Source organism: Emydura macquarii, unplaced genomic scaffold, assembly GCF_026122565.2.
Source record: "Emydura macquarii macquarii isolate MOO-44397 ecotype Brisbane River unplaced genomic scaffold, CSIRO-AGI_Emac_v2 contig_3451, whole genome shotgun sequence".
Classification (NCBI taxonomy): domain Eukaryota; kingdom Metazoa; phylum Chordata; order Testudines; family Chelidae; genus Emydura; species Emydura macquarii.
In genome coordinates this window covers 6,038,579-6,058,922 of record NW_027133588.1, presented here as the reverse complement: position 1 = coordinate 6,058,922, position 20,344 = coordinate 6,038,579, and the positions used below count along the sequence as shown (strand labels likewise).

Sequence of the window (20,344 nt, the reverse complement as noted above, 5' to 3'; positions counted from 1 at the left end):
AAGTCCCTACAAACTATTCAGGAATTAAACTTAGAATATCAGGTATTACCTCTGTTTAGGGACAAAGTTGGAGTCACTCTCCCTCTTCTAATGGTCGTACTCAGTAGATTTTAAAGGATTGTGTTTATTAATCACAAATGAAAATTCAGTTCTGTCTAACACTGTACAACAAACCAAACAATGAGAGTCAGAAATATTAGAGAGAGGCACTTCCTTCCCTTCACCCTCAAACATGTTTTATATATTAAGCTCACTGTAGGCATTAGCAATAAACAGATGAGGATTCTCTTTTTTGTAAATTCATTTTTCAGTCAAGAATGAGGGTGGGGTTTTTTTAAAAGAGGCATTCAAAGTCCAAGAAAGTAAGAGGCAGGAGGCTTGCAAATGTTCAGTGAGGTTTTTATTTCTTTGTAAAACACAAATATTTTAAATATAAATCACTAGATTCAAGTAGAACAGCTAAAATCACAAGAAGTTAGGAAATAAAAGATTTCTGAGAAGCATTAACTTGACTTCATTAAAAATGCCAAAGGATATAATAAAAAAATTTGAAACCGGAACAGAATACACAACTAAATATTATATTTACAATTATTAATTATTAAATTACACCACTGCAAAAGGGGAGTGGAGCCAAGTTAACATTGTTATTGCAATCTTAACTTTTGCTCTTCCCAGCTTTTTTGTGGTTAGGAATGTGGAATCTTAATGCTACATTAGTGTATACGTTTGCATTTAACTTCTTTTATTTTTTAAGTTAGAATATGAAATAAATTTCCTGTGTTTAATAATATTAGTATTTAAACAGTCCCATTTTGGCTTTGAAGTTTACACCACACTGGGGTGAAAAGAGTGAGAGAGGAAAACGTCCAATTTCGCTGCTGTAATTGGAGATCATTTTCTACAAGACTGGCTTGAGAAGGTAGCAGCATTTCTGTTCACTTAATGATAACTAAAGGCTCTGATTCTGCAATCTGATGCACATGGATAGACTTTTGCACCTCTGCAGAACCTTATTGACTTCACTGGGATTTTGTACTGGTACAAGAGTCTGCCCGAGAATCAGAGTTCAGGACTGGGACCACTATCTTGACAGCTCTCTTTCCAAGGCAGAGTGTGAAATAACTCAAACTTAGGGGTTTTTTTAAAATCAAAGGTTAGGAGTAATATGAAGAATAGTGTAAGAACATATAAAATTGCAGTGATGACAGCCACAAAAAAGCTGGAAAACACATTGTGGGGAAATAGTCCTAACTGTTTCACATTGATAGAAGCCAAGATGCACCAAGTTGTCCACTACCCGAAATAGCTCTCTTCAGTGAGACTTTGTTGCTACTACTGCGGAGGAGTGCAACACAAACAAAATCCTTCTTTACCTTTCCATATGCCACAGCACAGGATTTTAAAATGCTCCCTAAGCCATGATCATTTACACTCTGAACACAGTCATCCCCACCAGCACTCCTCCATTTTTCACCTGTACACCAAGGTTAGGAAGATTTGAACTCCATGAGTACACTATCCCCCCTACCCCCCAATCCCCCCCCTTTTTTTTTTTTAAGAAGAGAAATATCTGGACACACACAGGGTGCCAGAAATCTAGCAGACACGACATTTCATTTTAACCCAAAAGCCAAGAATGAGAAAAGGGCATGAATAAATAGGTGAATAACATCCAGCCTGGTTCAAGTCTTACATTGTCCTTGCTGTTGCTTTTGCCTGGCTGTACATAATTATGATCCTATGGTCCTGATGCTCTAAGAACAGAAGAACATACCTCACTTTGTTGTTTGGGCCCTTGTTTTACTTATGTGTGTGGGCTCACACACTGCCTTGGTGATTCAGAGTGCTACTGTGTCTCGGCTTTTGCTTTCCCCACCATTAGCTTAGCTGACCTGGTGGGATTTTCAAGAGCAGATTAAGTTTTGCATTCTTCACTGCATACAACTCCAGAAAACTGACTTAACATAGGAGTCCAGGGGAAAACATTTGCCTGAACCATTTACACTCCCCACTGTCAGGCTGGCATCGGTCATTATTCTGATTGTGGAGGTTCAGACAGGAACTTCCTTGTCCTTTGATAAGTGATGTAGGGATTTATACTAGTGAAGGAATAGACATTCTGATGGAGGGAGTCACAATGGATGAACTTATGGCTGCTGAGGTGAGTTCCAGTGATTGATGATGGGATTTTTGCAGAGGAGAAGCAGCATTGCCCAGAGTACTGTTTACATGCAGATGACCATGCACCTACTAACTGAAGGCACTGGGAAAATGAGACCTGCAGCTTCGCCAAAAGCACCTCGTGTGGAGTTTTGCCCAAGAACTCCTAGGTGAATGAGCTTCTCAGACCAGACTCAGGAGCAATTCTGGTCATTGACAGTATTGTGAGTCTTGTAGATCTGGACTGTTCTATTCTATACTTTGTTGTTCCTATACCACCTTCTTCACCGTAGTATCCGAGGACCTTCCCACAGTGCATTAGGAAATGTGCCTACTATATTATGTGTGGCTTGTTCACTTTCATCCTCTCCCTAGTGGGAGACTGGATTGTGTGAGGCAGAGATGATGCGTGGGGTCACATGCCCCCACTCCCGATTTCTACCTTCTGTTTCCAGCCAGGCATCCATCAGCACTGTGGGGGAGAGGGGGAACAGGGGACCTTGCAGGGTGGCACCATCGCAGTCCTGGGGGCTCAGCAGGAGTGGATGAGTCCTGGGGCTCTCCATGGACAGACCATCCTCTTGGGACAGGGCAACCCTGTGCTCCCTGGGGCCAGAGCCAAGCCGAGCAGGGCGGCAGAGAGGTGAAGCCATCTCAAGGATAGTATCTCTAGTCTGCTGATATTCCTATGATGATACAGGTTTTGGATGATCTAAAGAAATGAAGACATTGAGGTTCAAGGAGAGTTTGAAAAACTTGTCCAGCTGAATTTAGAATAGTTCTACAGCCCTGCTGATGGGATCCTTTCTTCTATGTACTGGTATCCAGAATCTCCAGTGGAGATTCAGGCACTGGGGAGATGGCTTTGCCCTTCTTCCTATACTCATGTATAAAGGACTTGGGCTGGAGGGAACTGGGGATCAGGTATATGGTTGTTAGGGGTAGTCAATAAAATTTACTAGCCTCAACTCTTCCTACAGGAAAAGGCGGCCAGATAAATGGATCAACACAGAAACAGCTGATGACGTGGATGAATATTTGGGGTGATTAACCAATTTCTCAAGAGATGAAATTCATCACAGACCTTTCTAGTGTCTCCTCCTTTTTTGGGTTTGTTGTTTTGGACAATCTCTTATCCTCTCCCAGTCCTCACCTCGAGTTAAGAAGTGCAGAGCAGCAATATCTGGCAGAGAACCTAGGAATACTGCAGACTATGTTTGTGCTAATGTGAACACCTTGACTTTCTTTTAGAATTTCTTTCTGAACTCCTGCAAGACATTAGGCTTTGAGAGATGTGGCTGAAAACTGGGTAGGCCTCGGAGCAGGCAAGTTCTCTAAAGAAATTCGAAGGAATCAGGATAACTGATGCCCTAAAGTTCTAGACCTGCATGATGGGATGGGGAGGAGGGTCTTGCACTTAAGTGAAGATATGGAACCCAAAGCCACTTGCTCAGGGCTGTTGATGTGCACGGGTGTCCCTATTCAAAATAAAAAGGTTGATTAGGACGGAATAGAGCAACCACCTGGGTTTCACACTGAACATCAGAGTTGCCCTTTAGGTGAAAATGACTGGCTGATTCCTAAGGTAAGTGATGAAGAGGGGCAATGATAACTGACACAGAGTGAGGCAGGGTTCAAATATCAAGGCTTTGGCCTTCCCCAGTATCATATATCTGGGACAAAGCGAGCCTGTGAAAGCAGCAGTCTTGGCAAAGGTATGCGACCCTTTCCTTCCCTCTTATGAAGCTGGCCCTTGAATACTAAAGCGGCTCAGTGGTGGACAGAAGTTTTAGCAGATAAGCTGGATGAAGATATTTTAGCAGAGTCCACCACTGAGGAAGCACTGAGGTTGGGAAATGCCCACCTTCCATTATGATCTTCCCCCAGGAATCCCTCCTTACCAGCGCTGCTGCTAGACTGAAGGGTGAGTCAGGGCAAAAAAGCTAAAATCCTGTCTGGAAGAGCACAGGATGGATCTCTGTCTAGCACAGAGACAGGAAGTTAATCTCTGAAGGTGGTTGTAGTATCATGTGCCCCAGCAAGGGAAGCAGGCAAGTAGCTTCGATAAGAAATGGCAAGAGCAATCTCTCAGCCTGTGAAATGTGGGTTAAAGGTGGAGAATCCTTTAGTACTTGAGTGACAGCAGAAGGTACTCACATGAGACAACGATGCCCGCAAAGTAAGGCCACAGTGTGGGTGTGCACAATGTGTCAATACCAGGTCAGGTGTGCGTGTGAGAACCTGATTACTCCATTTGGCTGTATCTGCAGTGTAGCCAGACTGGTGACAACGTTAATGCTGAATTAATTTAATCTTCTGTTGAAAGAAAATCGACACCGAACAGGGGGTTAACACTGCTACTGAAATCTTAGTTTAATGGAGTTACTGAAAATCCAAGTCCAGGAGGGAAAAAAAAAAATCCAAGCCTAAACCTCATATGGCAATGAACTGCATCACGGTGAAAAAATAAAATTGCCAGCAGGAAGGTTTTTATATCTTTAATACAAAAAATACACTGCATACAATTTCTTCATCTCATGCTGTTTTCAATGAAGGATAAAATATACGTACAAGTCAGTGCAGTAAATTACAAACACACATGTTTACAAAGGGAAACTTAAAAGCTTGAGTTCTCAGCTAACACCTTTCGACTAGGTTTCTTTGCAACTTACCAATCCCCCTCCCAATATATTTTACATAGAAATCAAGAAAACCACAAATGCTTAAACTGTATTATAAACTTGTTAGTTGTTTTACTAGTTTTATCAATCAAACAATCAACTTCACAGCAAAACAAAATTTGATATTTAAGAAATGAAAAGAATCAAACTCAAAGGATAAACACAGAAGTTTTAAGACTTAATTTTTTTTCCAAAGCTTACCTTGCAGCCTTCACATGTAATGACACCATAATGGATTCCTGATGATTTGTCTCCACAGATCTTGCATGGAATAATTTCAATTTGAGCTGCAACAGAAACACGCAACCAGTTAATTACATTTTCTTTTAAACACCTTATAAAAGTGTTCCCTGATCAGCATTTGTACAGTGAAAACTAATAACCTACTAAACATTATACTGTATTAACTATTCATTGCTGAACTGTGAGGGTCCCCCTAGAGCCTTGGACTAAATTATGGCTGCTCGTTATACAATAGCTTTCGGGTTATTAAAATGGGTCATTGGAGAAGGTGTTTAAGAACCCACAAGAAGACTAGGATCAGCATTTCAAAGCCAAAAAGAACTGGGGAGTTCACATTTTGGCTGAAGAACTGAATAGATGCTAAAAGGTTTCCTGCAATCTCCTTTCCTCAGGGTTGTTATAAAAGGGAGGGTATAAAGTTTGTCCTGGCCATCTAGTCCACACTACTGACCAGTTTTATAGACATATAAATGTGGTAAATAGTGGTAGCATTTTAAATGAAAGATCCCAAATTCAGAAAAAATGTAGATTAAATGCTTATAGTTAATATTTTATGTATTAACATACAGAGCCTGAAGAAGGGAGGGAAATATGGCAGTACTCTAGCTGCACTGGAGTACATCTTCTCCTCTGTCTTTGTATTTCTCTCCCTTTATTGAGAAAGGATCATAGATGAGCTTTGTGAAAGGACTGATTGTTTACTGAACTAACAGCAATTAGAATTTAAATTACCATGCTACAAAGCTCTTTCAACATATCTCGAAGTTCATAAGGTGCCCACCTGGGCAAGTAACATACACAGAACAGACTCCCTGCTAGTGTAAGTACCTAGGAATACATCCTCAAACTCCAGTAGCGTATGCGGTTTGCATCCTTCCAAAGGTTCTATTGGTAACAAAGTCTCTTTCCCGGCAGGACTTTTCACCAAGTATTGGTAGTGTTTCACAATTCAGAACTCCAATTGTGTGTGTGTGTGTGTGTGTGTGTGTGTGTGTGTGTGTGTTTAAAATGGTGTGTACGTGAGTGCTGTCACCTTGTACGCTCTGTCTCCTAAAATTCTGAGACTGGTTTGTGCAATTTTGTGGGACTAGGCTACATCAATTTCCCTTTCTAGTTTAAACTGGGGTGCTCCAAACTCCACCGTACATTTTCCAAGATACAATGGAGCTTTTTACCATAATTTACTAGTAGAAGAGCAGTTAATCTCCTCCGACAAGTTTAAATCCAGTAACTCATTGCCTCCAAGAGACTTTATACTTACTTTGTTGAATTTATAGTTGCCCAACAGTGGATTAAGATTTAGGCATCATGTAAACTTCCAAGTACCTTACATCACGATATGTTTAGGGGTACCTTAGCCTTTTTCTCAGCAAGGGTTCATATGGTAAATGTATGTGCTTTTTCTGATTAGAGTGTGTGTATTGTTCTATGTACTGTTAAACTCTGGGTACACTGACAGTGTGAAATGAATAGTTGTTAAGCAAGCAATGTCTCCGTTTTTTTCTCTGATCCACTTGCATGCAATAGGGAGCCTCACAGTTTAGAAAACATTAAGTGAACATGTCTGAAATTTATTACAAGCATCTGGCAAATTAGAATGTTCCCCAAGCCATATAAAATGCAGTGAATGGAACAGCTGCTGAGGAGCAGTGACTTGCTTCCCAACTCTAACATTAGCTACTATGCTGAGCTCAGGAAAGAAGCTCCCAGCAGCTACACAGCTTCTTTACCGATATTTCTGTACCAGTGGTTCTCAAACATTTTAACACGGGGAGGAGGGGAGGCATTTAGAATCAGTTGCACTATCATGGGCACCGCCTACTTCCAGATATTTAATCCCACACCCTGGGGCAGCTATAATGATAGGCTGCAATGAAAGTGTCATATTAGGATTCGTAAGGAGACAGGACCTCTGAAACCTCTGGAAGCTTGCCAGCACCCTCCACACAAGCTCCTTAATTTCACTTTGCTGTTCGGCTCACACACTGAAAATAACAGGGGAGGAAGCTACCAAAAGCATTAATTTATATTATTTTACTAATGTATTATCTGCATTAGATATTACTACAGCATTTGAGCACTTCACAAATGTTCATGTCCAAAGCATTATCCTTATTTTACCTACAGGAAATGGAGACATGGGTATTAAGCAACTGACCTAACAACCACACAGAAATTCTGAGATCATTTCTGGGACTGATCACCTGGCTCTTACTTCTGTACTTGAAACGTATGACCATCTTTCTTCCCTTCTGCTGTGAATTAGCATCCCAGTCCAACTCCTGTTACCAGTCAATAGAAAAGACTGAACTGGACAGAAAAACCTCAATATATTTTTTATACTCCATTTCTGTATATGTAATTGCTGTGCTATTACATGTAGAAACTGATGTAATCGGCTATTGTTTGCATGTTATCACTATTTATTCGTTAGTCTCATCTGAAGTTTCAGTAAGCAATACTTATTTCTTTTCACATGGCTAAGCAAGAGGACATTCACAATTTGTTTCTGGAGGAATGTAACCTGTCTTCACAGTACTGGCTTAAGGCTAAGTGATGAATTGTCTAAAAAGGTCAATAATTAGCCTAACATTAGTTTGGAATGTCCTATTGCTATAATGAAATGGAATTTACAAAAAGAACCAAGACCCTGGCCACTGAAGCATTTACTGATCATTATGGATAAGGATAGTTGCACCAAATTAAGTATGTTCTTTAAATTCTGAATTTATCATAATCTACTCAATCTTTAGTACACTTAGTTTCTAGCATCACACAACATTTAATACTTCACCCCTTTACTTTTCACTTTTGAGCTACAATTCAGAGGAATGAAGGTCTAATGCATAAATTGCTTGGGATTGCCATAACCAATAACTGAATTACAAATTAATGCAGGGAAAGACATCAGATCAATTACTGCTGGAAGTAATTGCTTTTGCAAATCAATACTAAAATGGAATCCCTGTCACAAATTCACATACTTTCTGTAAAGTTATTAAAGGGCACAGCTACTTTATGGCTAGTGAATGCTAACGGCCTGTTCATAAACTTCATGTTCTTCTTATAAGGGTGAAAATATGGTATCTTACCCTTTCTCATTTTTAACTTTGAGATGCAAACATGGACTTGCTAAAATCTTGTTCATACGCAAACAAGACATGTGGGAAACATTTTTGCTTGTCAAGAATATGTTACAACTTGAGTTACTCACATTCCCAGCATCCAAGTTTTCTGCACTATTAATGTTAATTGTGTCTGTTTTGTGCTTACACATTTATACAGTAGATTTTTTTTCAGGTTATATAAAATACTGTAATTCATGTTTTCAACTAGAATTATCTTAAATTATAGTTCACAATTCTAGTCTCCCAGGGTGGTGCTCAGACTGATTTTGGATCATGCATGAACCAATTATTTCCTCCATATGAATTGGAGAAAAAATAAACTCTTGTGGTTGCTTAGAAACGGCTATGGATACGAAGGTGACAGATGTAGTTTTATACTGGTAGATTAGAAGACTAAGAATATTTCATATTCTGAAAAAAATATGTTCTAGAACCCTACTGAGGGTGTCCTGTGCAGAAAATAGTGGCACACTCCCACCCAGACACTGAATTAAAGAGTCAAAACCACACACACCAAGAATACCAAATACAGGCTCAAACTGGCAGAGTCACCTGAGTAGTACAACAGGCCACTGCAGAAATCTCTTGAGAATACAAAATGAGTATTGAGGGTAAGAGGCAGTACTTCCATATATCCGTGATACTTATACAGCCCCCATCACTGTAGTGTCTGAACACCTCACAATCTTTAATGTTTTCATCCTCACAATACCCCTGTGAGGTAGGGCAGTACTATTATCCCTGTTTTACTGTTGGGAAATGGAAGGACAGAGAGGCCAAGTGACTTCCCCAAGATCACACAGGGAATCTGTGGCAGAGCAGTGAACTGACCCCGTGTCTGCCAAGTGGTAGGCTAGTGTCCTAACCACTGGACATTCCTTTCCCATCCATCCCTGATGTTTTGATTTGGATCTTTTATTCACTGGCCATATTACCTTTGGGGCATCGATTTTGGCTTGTACATTTTAGTTACATTTACGTTTTCAAAAATAAAATTAGATGATTCTCAGCCTAATTTCAAATGCGTATTCCCAACAGACAACCAAACTTGGCATCTTTGTAAACTGCCTATACTCCAGCATCTTCCCTTCATCTCCTCCCACCCTGTGCTTCATTCCTTCCTTCTGTCCAAGTCTGGAACAGCCTCCTTGCACTTGTCTGACAAGAACCCTCTCTCCCACAGTCCCTCCCCAAAACCCACTTCTTCAGATATCACCCCTCCCTTAATTCTCACATCCTTCCCTCTAGTGAAATACTGTCCTGTGCCTGGTCTTGTTGAGATTCCCTCAGGGCAGGGAAGGAAGGAGTCTAACTCTGCCTTTGTGAACTGCTGTGTAAATGTACAGTTCTTTACAAGTTTTACATTTAATCATTTGTGTTATCCTGTGTGTAGAGGCTCAAACCAAGATCAGAGCCAGATCGTGCTAGGCACAGCAAGGAGACAGCCCTTGCCCCAAATTCTTATAGTTTAAATAGACAAGTCAGACAAAGCGAGCATTATTCCCATTTACAAATGGGAAACTGAGAAATAGATTAAGGCTCCGATTCAGCAAAACACCTAGGTATGTTATCAATAGAACTGGTAGAAAGTTTTCTGATTACAAGTTTATCTCAGTGGAAAAGTGGGGTTTTGGTGAAAATAACATTTTCATGCAAAAAATTTCATTTGACAAATCGGTCACTTTCCAAAAGTTTTTCAGAACAAAAAAATTAGGGAAACTAATGCCAAATTTTCTCCATAAGTTCTCATTTAAAAATTGTGGGTGCTCCCATACACTTTTTGCTGTTTTCCAACTGGCAAAAGTGAGAAAAACAGTCAAATTGTTGATGGCAGAGAGAAAGAATACTTAAGTGAAAGGATCACTTTTAAAAGTGGTTTCTCTCCCCACATATTCACACTTACTGTTTCCCATCTGAGTAGTAACTTGAAAGAGCTGCGAAACAAAATGTAGGAAAGCACTCTCACCCCCAACCCTTTTGCAAAGATTCAGAATTTCTTGTGGAAAAACAGAATCTCTGGATAGGAAAGTTTTTATGGGGGTGTAGGGAAAACCAGTTTTCCAGGCAGTAGTAGTGATTAGTTTTGTGCACATGCTTCTGCGGCATTGATTCCTGCTTTGCTGAGTAGAAATGGATTTAAGCACATGCTTAATTGCTTTGTTGAATTGGACCCTCTAGGCTCAATCCTGCAAAGTGCTAAGCACCTTGGATCTGGTCCTTCAAAGTTCTTATGCATGTGCTTTACTTCAAGCACATAGTTCCATTTACACCACTGGGACCATTTGGATGCTCAAAGTTCTTTACTAGCTTGACTCTTCAGTGACTTATTCAAGGCCACACAAGGAGTTCATAGCAGAGCCAGAAACTGAACCCAGATCTCCAGTCCAGTGCCTTAGTCACAAAAGTTTCTTCCTCTCTATATAATAAATATTTAATAATAATGAAAAATCCTTTCCTGCATCTGAGTTAGATGTTTTCTACCTCACAGGCTTTGCAAAATTTCCTCACCTCACATATTGAAATAGGGTGTTAGACTAACCATGTTAAGTATATAAATGGAGCTAACCTGCTTCTGAAAGGCTGTGATTTGTGCCAAACAACATTGCTACTGCTGTTTTATAAGTATACTGATTAAATTAGGAGTCATACATATTCATTGACACAAACAAGGAAGGTACGTGTAATGTACTGTTTAAGGCAACAAAATCTGAGCACAACAATTAACAAAGAACACTTTTACTATATAATATTCTAATCCCCCTGCATTTTCAGCTTCATTACCTAAACAAATTTGCTCCATCATGCACCCTAAGTAATTCAATTCAGCTGCAAATTTCTCTCCTCCAAACATCTGCAGTTTCAATAAACCAAAAGCTAGTGGCACCACAGCTCCACAAATTTCTTAAATATGTTACATTTAGTTAAGTGATCATCTGACTGTTCACATACATTAAGCTATTTAAAACCTCATTCATTCTAGGGCTACATAAATGGCTATAACAGCTTTCTTAGAACACATGCTATTTGTTTTGACACAAACTTACTGGGCCAAATTCTACTCAATTACACAGGTACAACTCCACTGAAGTCAATGGGTATGGTACATGAGTGGAACCAAGAGCATCAAAGCATTAATTAAAAACAAAATATGAGAAATGCCTCCCAAAACCAAGGGAATTTAGGAGGCAGGCTCCATTCAGTGCCCTGTTTAACATCCTTGTGGCTGAACATTGCTGGGCCCCTATCAGAAGGCCTCTCTACACTGTTCAGCAGTACACAACACTAGGAAGCTGTTCAGTTTAAATGAGTATTAAAGTACGTAGATGGGGGTAAATTTTTAAGAAGGACAGTCCTGGCCTCTTCTTCCTTCTAGCACAATTTGGGCCCATGAAATTAATTGCTGGCGAAAATCTAAATCTTTCTGCCTCTACTTGCCTGATTTGAGTGTGACACAGGGCAACTATGCTCTTCCATTTAGGTTCTTACACCATGTCCATCGCTCTAGTACCTGTGTATATTGCTCTATATTAAACCACAAGATGCAACATACACATTTTAATTTAAGTAGCTCAAGCTCTGTTACTAAATTAAGACACTTGCTCCAATTTAGTCATTTTAACTTAGGGTAACTGCAGGCTACTTGAAAAATGTCTGGATTCCATAAGGTGTATAATTACTGCTTTTTAACTAAGGTTTTGTTGTTGTGGTGGTGTGTGTGTATGTTTTAACTGATCTGTTCAGTTGACTAATTGCTGGAAAATTTTAAGTTGCCAGAGCATCAAAATATTCTTAAATCTTATAATGGAAAATGGTTTTCAAAATAAAACAAAACAAACACACACTGCTAATCATTACAAATGACTGGAGCAATTTTTCTTCTACAAATAATACCCTCAGTAATTAAAAAACCTACTGCGTAAAAGAAGATTCTCTTATAAGCTAAAGCAGCACAACGCTCAATCAGTCACAAACACCAGGGAAGACCAGCAGTTACCTTAAAAGTCAAAATTAAGTGGAGCGCATTTGGTAGAGGAGGGACAATTAATCCCTTTCCCCATAGTCCATAACTGAGTCAGCTGGGTTGACTGGATCCTCAAACATCTGCAACTGTCTGGGCAACAAAAAGCAGTTAATTATTGAACTAGGTGTTGTGGGAGATTCATTTGCATGGAGTTTGTTATTTCACAAAAAGCTGTCTACCTTGTCTTCACTTACCTCGGAGATTTGGCGGCAGTCGACAGGAGTTACGCAAGCTATGCAAAAAACCTGCATAACTCCCGTCGACTTCTCTGCTTCTCTTCTGCGCCCGTCTTCATTGCACTGCGCCACTTGAGAAGGTGGTCTTAATATGTCGATTTCTGGATCAACTGAGCGGGTCTTCACTGACCGCTCAGTCGATCCAGAGAAGTCGATCTGACGGCAGCGAATTTGCCTAAACATAGCCTGAATGATTTTCATCTTGCTCCTACCTCTTTCCATTTTCTTGGTTTTACCTAGATTTTAGCTAATTTCTCCCCTCTCCCACTAGTGCTACTTTGGTATGTCAGGCTTATAACATCAAACGCCTGACATCATGAATACATGTAAAAGACACTTGACTTTTTACCCTTATGTTCAGACACACCTTCACTGGACTTCAAGCCAATCACTGATTTTATTAACACAATTGATGGCACTGCAAAAAGATGAAAACATTGTATCTTTTTATGCCCCTGTATAGGCGCTTGTTCGCTTTGAACGCACAGTTAGTTACACACACTAAACTGGACACCAGGGCTGAATATAAGGCTCTTTGAATTATGCAGCCCTGTCATGAACTGAACAGCAGCGCCTCTGCCACCCACAGCAAGCTGTTGCCACAAGGAGAAAAAAGTGCAATCTAATTTGCATCTGAAAACTAGATGTTCTTCCCAAATGCTTGCTGATGGCATGACAGGTACTAGCGATGACTCTTGCATTCAACAGTAGTCACATTATGAAGCGACCACACTGCAGAGTGGAACACAACAGTAATCAACTGAGCGACAAGTCTACATGTAAGAAGGGATTAGGACTGTCACATCCAGAAAACGTTCCCATTGTTTGACATTGCGGGTACATGAGGACAGATGTGCAAGGACAGCCAACACTGAAGATGCTGACACCTAAGGTACACAGACAAACAGCTTAAAGCATTAACCATGCATGTTTTAAAAGTCTCCCCCAACCGACTGTTTAGAATGAAGTTTTAGACAATTTAATTTTGTTTGATCGTCTATTGGGAAGACACAAAAAGAGTGTTATTGCTCAAGAGTATTTGAAGTCAATAACTATTTCTTAAAGTGCAGTCAAATATTTGTTTTAGAAAGAACAAGAATGATATGAACTAAACAGATAAAAAAAGATAGTTCACCATCTTGGTTTTCCCAACTTAGATAGCAGCATGCAAGCAGAGAACATAGCTTTTCATAAGAAACATTGGACCAGATCCTCAGCTGATGTAAATCAGCCTAGTGCCATTTAAATCAATGGAACTATAACAATATACACCAACTGATGATCTGGCCTGTTATCAAAGCATCTAGTCTTGAATCAAGCCTTCATTGCTAGAATGTTTACTTTAATTTCACTGTCTTGCTGGACACACAATACATTTGTTTATTTCTGCTTTCCATTCATCATGATTTTGGGGGGGGACTGCAGAGGTGTATGTGTAAAAGTGTTCCATTGTCCCAGGCTATTTGAAAGCTATTTCCTTGGGAAAAAATCTCTCTTCACTAGCTGTAAAGGATCCTTAAAAAAATCATAGCTTTGTGAAATGCATGAAATTATAGAAGACTGGACATTTAAGAACAATTAATACTGTAGATCAGTGGTTCTCAAATGGTGTTCCGCGGAACCCTAGGGTTCCGTGGGCTGAGCGGAAGGGTTCCGCGAAGACGTACCGCGCCACCAAATGTTAAAAAAATCTGGTGCCGCCGATCAGCAGCTCGCGCGCCGCCGAAAACGGCCCAGAAAGTGCGCCGTCGAATCAAGCAAATACTGCGCCGCCGAAAAGAGGAAGATTTCCTTGACTTTTCAGCGGACAGTATGTCATGTGTGGGCAAGGGTTCCGAGGGCATGGCATGGGCGCGCAAGGGTTCCGTGGGTGGAAAGAAATTGAGAAACACTGCTTTAGATTAATCTTCTACTGTATATAATAGTAACTTAGCAAGATGGTACTTAAGGATACTCATTTTGTAACATTCTTTGAGGATAAGACAACATGCCAGGCATAACAAAAAAAACCAATTACCAGCTGTGATCACAGATTCTACCCCTCTCCCAGATGGAGAAGATGATGCAGTCACGAACCACAGCATGGAGCATAATCATTACTTCACTGCAGTTACAAAACAGATGAACTAAAATTACTCTGGGGGAGGTGGAAGGGAAGCAGACAAAGAAGGAGGGGTGAGGTCCTTCCATGCAAGGTCCTGTGCATTCCAAAGCCAAGACTGGTTTGAGTGTTTCAACAAGGGAAGAAAAGGCTTCCAAGCTTAATAAAATGGCAGGATTATCCTGTAACATGTTGGCTTCTCATACAAAACAGAGCTGGGATCCTTTCTCCAGTGCCTGAATAGCACCCATTTGTGAATCAAACATATTTAACAGTTCTGGCCCTTTTAAGTTTAACTGTATGGGCCACCCAGGGCATGAATGGGAGTAGAACAGATCTGGGGTATGTTCAATATGCAGCGTGAGTCTAGATACTGTTTCAGTAAAACAAGTCTTCAAAAATAAGAGACAATATATTGCACAGCCTCATTTTAAAAATGGCAACTATGTATATGGTTGTCATGAGAGTGTGACTGCCCTGCAGCACCTGCTGCTAAGTGTGGCACGGCAGGACTACTCCCTGCCTCAGTTTCCTCCTCTCGCCCAGGGTTCACGTTGCTCAGTCATCCAGCTGGGTCACTGAGCTCAACCTGCTTTCAGGATAACAAGTCCAAACAAAAATCCCAAACAAACAAAAGACTCTTCTGACCTTTGGGGTTTCTCTGAAGCCTGCCCTTTTGGCCACATTCCCAGTCCTTTCTGGGTTACCTTTATCCTTGCTTAAATAGAGGGCCCCAGCTCTCTGCCTCAGATCTGGGTTGTATGTTAGCTAGCTTCTCCCTCAGCTGGCCCCTTTCTCCAGTTAGTACTCAAGAGTTCACAAGACAGCCTTTTCCTGCTTGAGTCTGCCCGGCCATGAGGGAGAGGCAGAATTTATATTAGTCCTTCTCCCAACTCACCCCACTGTTTGGGTGGATGGACAACCTTTTGCCCTGCCCTCTCTGCAAAGCTCCTGATCCCGAGCCTTTAAAGTCGCAGTGATGGGATTTCCTCCCAAGAGCTGCTTATTTCCTGGATCACTTCCTCTCTATCGATACATTCTAGACCCTTGTATACTTATCAGACCTTTCAGAATCTTTAAAGGCCACACCACATCATGGGGATGGGCTGATCACTAAACACCACTGCTCGTAAGGGGGCGGGTTATCCCGTCACACTGCTGCATAGCAAAGAAACTGGGATGTGTTCTAGGGAGCTTTACAGGGGGCCAGCTGTGGCAATTTGCCCTTTCATGCTTCTAGGGTGCTTTAAGATGTTCAGATCAAATATGGCATGGACATGCAAAATACTGCTGCAAGCTGTCTGAACTCTGGAATTTCAGCTATTGTGTTAACTGTATTTTTTACATTTAAAAAAACCAAGAATTAGGAGCATAATTACATAGCCATAAACTACTGCCATTGACACGGGAATATCAAATATTTAGGTGCACATACCCCCCAGTTTACATGTAATGAAACATGTCTGTTTTTAAAAAAAAGTAAACCCAAGTTCAGCATATTGTAACAGCACTTGGGAATGGTGAACAGCAGCTTCTCTAGATAACATTTCTGTTCTGAGTTGCCACTGCATTTATCCTGTAAGCGGCAGGCAAACAAAGCTGGCCCAGTCTGGATGATGTCACAGAACTCTAGGATTCATAACGTTTTTGTCATCCCTAATTTTTTTTTTGTTGATAACCATTAACCTTGGTCACTTGTGAAGATGAGCACATATAGCAGGGACACCTATATGGTCCTATTGTCATATGTTATACACCATGGTTCTCTATTGCTAGGAGAGGTCAATCCATATTTTCTGACAAAAACATAAGATGGTAGGCCTACATATGTGTGCTGTCAGGAGAGGTACCCTGAAGACTTATGATCTTGAGGTTGTGTGTGTTCCCTTATGTCTTTTATATAGCTGGGGGATCATGAAGTTTTCATAGTTCATTTTTCTCATGCATTCAAAGAAGTAACATATACTGAATGGGGTCTGCATGTTGATTTTTTTTTTTAAACTACAATGGAAAGGGACAGGAAAGCCCTGCAGTGTAAATCTGGAATAATACCATTTGACCAGCTGGTTGGACAATGGTAAGTATTTTTCTTGGGGGGGAATAAAAACTGGAAAAAAACCAAAACCCTAATGCTTTCCATTTTTGGATGAAAAACTGAAAACAAAATTTTTTTTAAATCAAAATCCAAAATTTTCTTTCTTCAAAATGAAGTAATTTCTTCATTTTGAAGAAAGCCTTCCCCTTCACCCACAAAAAAAAAAAAAAAAAAAAAAAAAAAGTTTCCATGCTTTCATGGATTAATTGAGAGTGGAATTTAGCTCATGTTTTAGGCTAGATTTTCTACCATTAGCTGGTGACATTTTAATTTCATTACATCCACATCTTTTTCCCCAAACTTCTTGTCCTTAAACATTTGTTTATGGGAACATTTTTAAATTCTGTGGCTTCCACTACCTAAAAGAGAAAAGAAGAATTTACCAAGTGGATTTTAATTTTAAACAAACATTTAACAGTGTTAAATGCCAGAAATATCACATCTCACTATGCTGATCTTTATTATTTTTGTTTACATGTGGCAAGCATGCTTCTAAATCATGATATAACTATACTTAGGAAGCAATTGTTGCAGCTATCATCTAAATGGTGTACAATCATGCCAGATGCAGGATTATGAGATTAAATATACCTGGCAGTGGAATGACGCTGACTGCTTCATATAGGGTCATACAACCAGCATTTCATAATGGTGATGTGAAGGGTACTTAAGAGACCATAACATTAGACATTTTTTAACTGTACAAAACATGAAATATGGCTGCTGCTTCTTCAAAAGAGCGGTGTACCTTTGTGTTATCTGTTTGTAAAATTACACCTCAGTTCAATAGCCTTGTCACTATCTGCACTAGCACAAATCAAATGACACCTACTGTTACTAGAAAAAAGCAGGTGGGAAAGCTAATCAGCTTGCAATATTGCATCAACATTATTAACAGGTTCAGCTAAATTCATTAACGCTAACAACGTGATCGGTAGGCTCCTGAATTGTTAAAGGGACACTTGTCAGTATTAGTGAAGTTAAACTATAACCCACATTGTTGGTATTTCCACTTTGTGCATTCCTTGCACACACACACTTTGATAGTTAATAACTCTGCAGAATATCGTTTAAAAAGCTGAGTGTGCTTTAAAAATGTTGCATCCATATTCCTCTATCATAACACGTATACATTAATTTGTTTACACTTATCATTAGGCTAAATCATACACCAATTGAATGTTATTTCCAGAATCCAGAAGGTAAAATTAAAAAGATGGGATTACAATCAAGATAATGTCCCTTTAAACAGAGCATTTTATCATGACTTGGCTTTCTCCAGAACTTTTGCTAGGGTTCAGAGACTTCACTGGGGGGTTTTGCCTCAGAGAATGGCAGGATGTGTTCCTGGGAGCACTGAGAAGCGGTACTTTGAGTGATTATGTTAAAAGCTTGTCGACCATGGATGGCATATCAGCCACTTTCTCACAAGACAGCTGAGCTTTCATGAAAAACCACTCTAAAATCTGAATTCACCTTTTATAAGTAAAGTGAGCAGACAGACAGACCATCTCACCCAGAAAAGGAGTTCCTGCAAACTGAAGTGACTACATTTGCATTTAAAAAATATTTTTCTTTATTTTGGCTGCATGGGAACTTGATGTCATGAAACAAATTTCCTTTGATGTTGCATGCCAAGTGGCACAATTAGTTTCTCATACAAAGATATACTCTGTCTAGTTAAAATTTTCATATTGAAGTGATTCATCTAATAGATGTACAATAACAACCAAACACAGGCTCAAAACAGCCTCAGAATAGTCAAGAAGTTTCCACTCGCTATCACTCAACTCCTCTCCCTCTAAACACCTCTCCCTGGGTCCATGTGTGGTAGTAAGATCTGGGCATTTATTCTGTAAATTGGGCTTCCTATAATACCTGACTATTAAAAGCACATCAATGTTAAAATCATCAACAAATTAGGATCGTCAGAGTCCTCTATTCTACCCAAGTCTATGCACTTATATTAATCCCCTTACCAGACCCGAGGAATTATTTTAACCAGTAATAAAGATTTTTAAAATGTGTTTTTCATTAACTCCATCTCTAGTGCACCTGTGCTGCTTTGCCTTTTCATAGGAAATGTCATCAGTTCTCTTAATTAGTCAGACAGCTATTTCAGAGGATGCCAAATCCACAGCTATTGCAGTGTTATCTACTTAGTTTCTAGTGGCAAGCACCAAAAATGTTGATTATAAGAGATGTTTTCTCCATCACAAGGGAAAGAAAAATGTAAAATGTAATGTAAAATTTTTACTGACATCTATAAGCAACAGGGTAATTTGCAGTTCATGTGCACTTCTTAACCTGTAGATGTCATTGCAGTCAATGCATATTGAATTCACAGGACAGTAGAAAGAACAGCTTAAACATCAAGTGTCTATGCCTTTTCTGAGAGACATTTGGTTATGGACCGTCTTGACTTTCACTCAGTAATGGAACTCAAACTTCTCCTGTCAGGTCAATGCCTTTCACAGGATGAGCTCCTCCATGCAGCAGTACAATTAATATTAGGAGGAGTGTATTCGTGTCCGTGTGTCCCTGAAGAATAAGACCACATTAGTCCAGAGCTGCTTTTTGGTGCAGTATCACCCAGAGACTGAAATATTGATGTGATGGATAACGTTCCCATCATCTTCCCGAGTGGTCATACTCCGCCTCTGCATAGCTTTTGTGCATCCCTCTGACTCTCACCTCACCCCAACCGCACGATTCCTGCAGGAGCTCTGCTGGAAGGGTGATGCTGCTGCAAAGCCTAAGTTAACACTGTAGATATTTGTACCCAGTAAAAGAAGAATGCTTGTGAGCAGCAACTCCTCAGTCCCCCAACCTCAGCCCTGCTGAGCCCACTTACACGGGGAACATTCACACGTGGTCTTAGCAGAGAATTGGATGGTGGAAAGAACAATGTAGGATTTGGCTAAAGCATGCGATCCAAGACAATTCTATTACAGATAGGTTGTCTGAATGCATAGTTATAAATTTTACCATGTGTGCTATTTCAATATTTCATCTGAAAACCTTTCACCTGCTCTTAACTTTCCAGTACTTTCCCATATTCTGGGATGATCATTACAAGAGATTTTCTCCTCTAGTTTGAGCTAAATGCAGTCCGCTCCCTGCGCGCACACACCCTGGCTGTCCCAAGCTCTCCTCATAGTATATTAATACAATGCAAAGATTATATCCTTAAAATCACAAAGTCAGGAAATGCAGAGTGTCATATTCCGGCAGCAGTGTTAACTCTGCAACATTGCACATCTTAAATATTTCAGCAAATACGTTTTGTGATGCGTAAAGACTGGGATGGAGAATGATTCAGAAAATACTACTCCGTTATATAAATCAGCTGGTCACCCTCTCCTAGAACAACAACGTCAGATCTGGTCACCCCATTTCAGAAAGAAAAAAGCTGAATTTGGGGGGGGTTCCGAGACTGGTGACAAGAATTACTAAAGAGGGAATGGAAAAACTCATATGAAGGGAGACTGAAAAGCCTGGGGACTGTTTACCTTGTAGGGGGAGTTGAATAAGAGGGGACATGTTAGACATATCCAAAACAATGAATGAGACAAGGTGGTTTATTAAGAACCCTAATCTCCCTGTCTCACTGCACAAGAACAAGGGCACAGTCAATGAAATTGAAAGGTGGTAAGTTTGGTAAGTTCAAAAGTGA

General features: G+C 40.1%; 1 protein-coding gene across 1 annotated transcript in view; it reads right to left on the bottom strand.

Annotated features, from left to right (window-relative positions):
* RORA (RAR related orphan receptor A) overlaps window positions 1-20,344 on the bottom strand; it is an 82,171-nt gene that overhangs the window by 27,278 nt on the left and 34,549 nt on the right. The window contains exon 2 of the mRNA XM_067534750.1: window positions 5,046-5,131. Within this exon, the coding sequence (XP_067390851.1) occupies window positions 5,046-5,131 (86 nt within the window). The remainder of the gene's footprint in view (window positions 1-5,045; window positions 5,132-20,344) is intronic.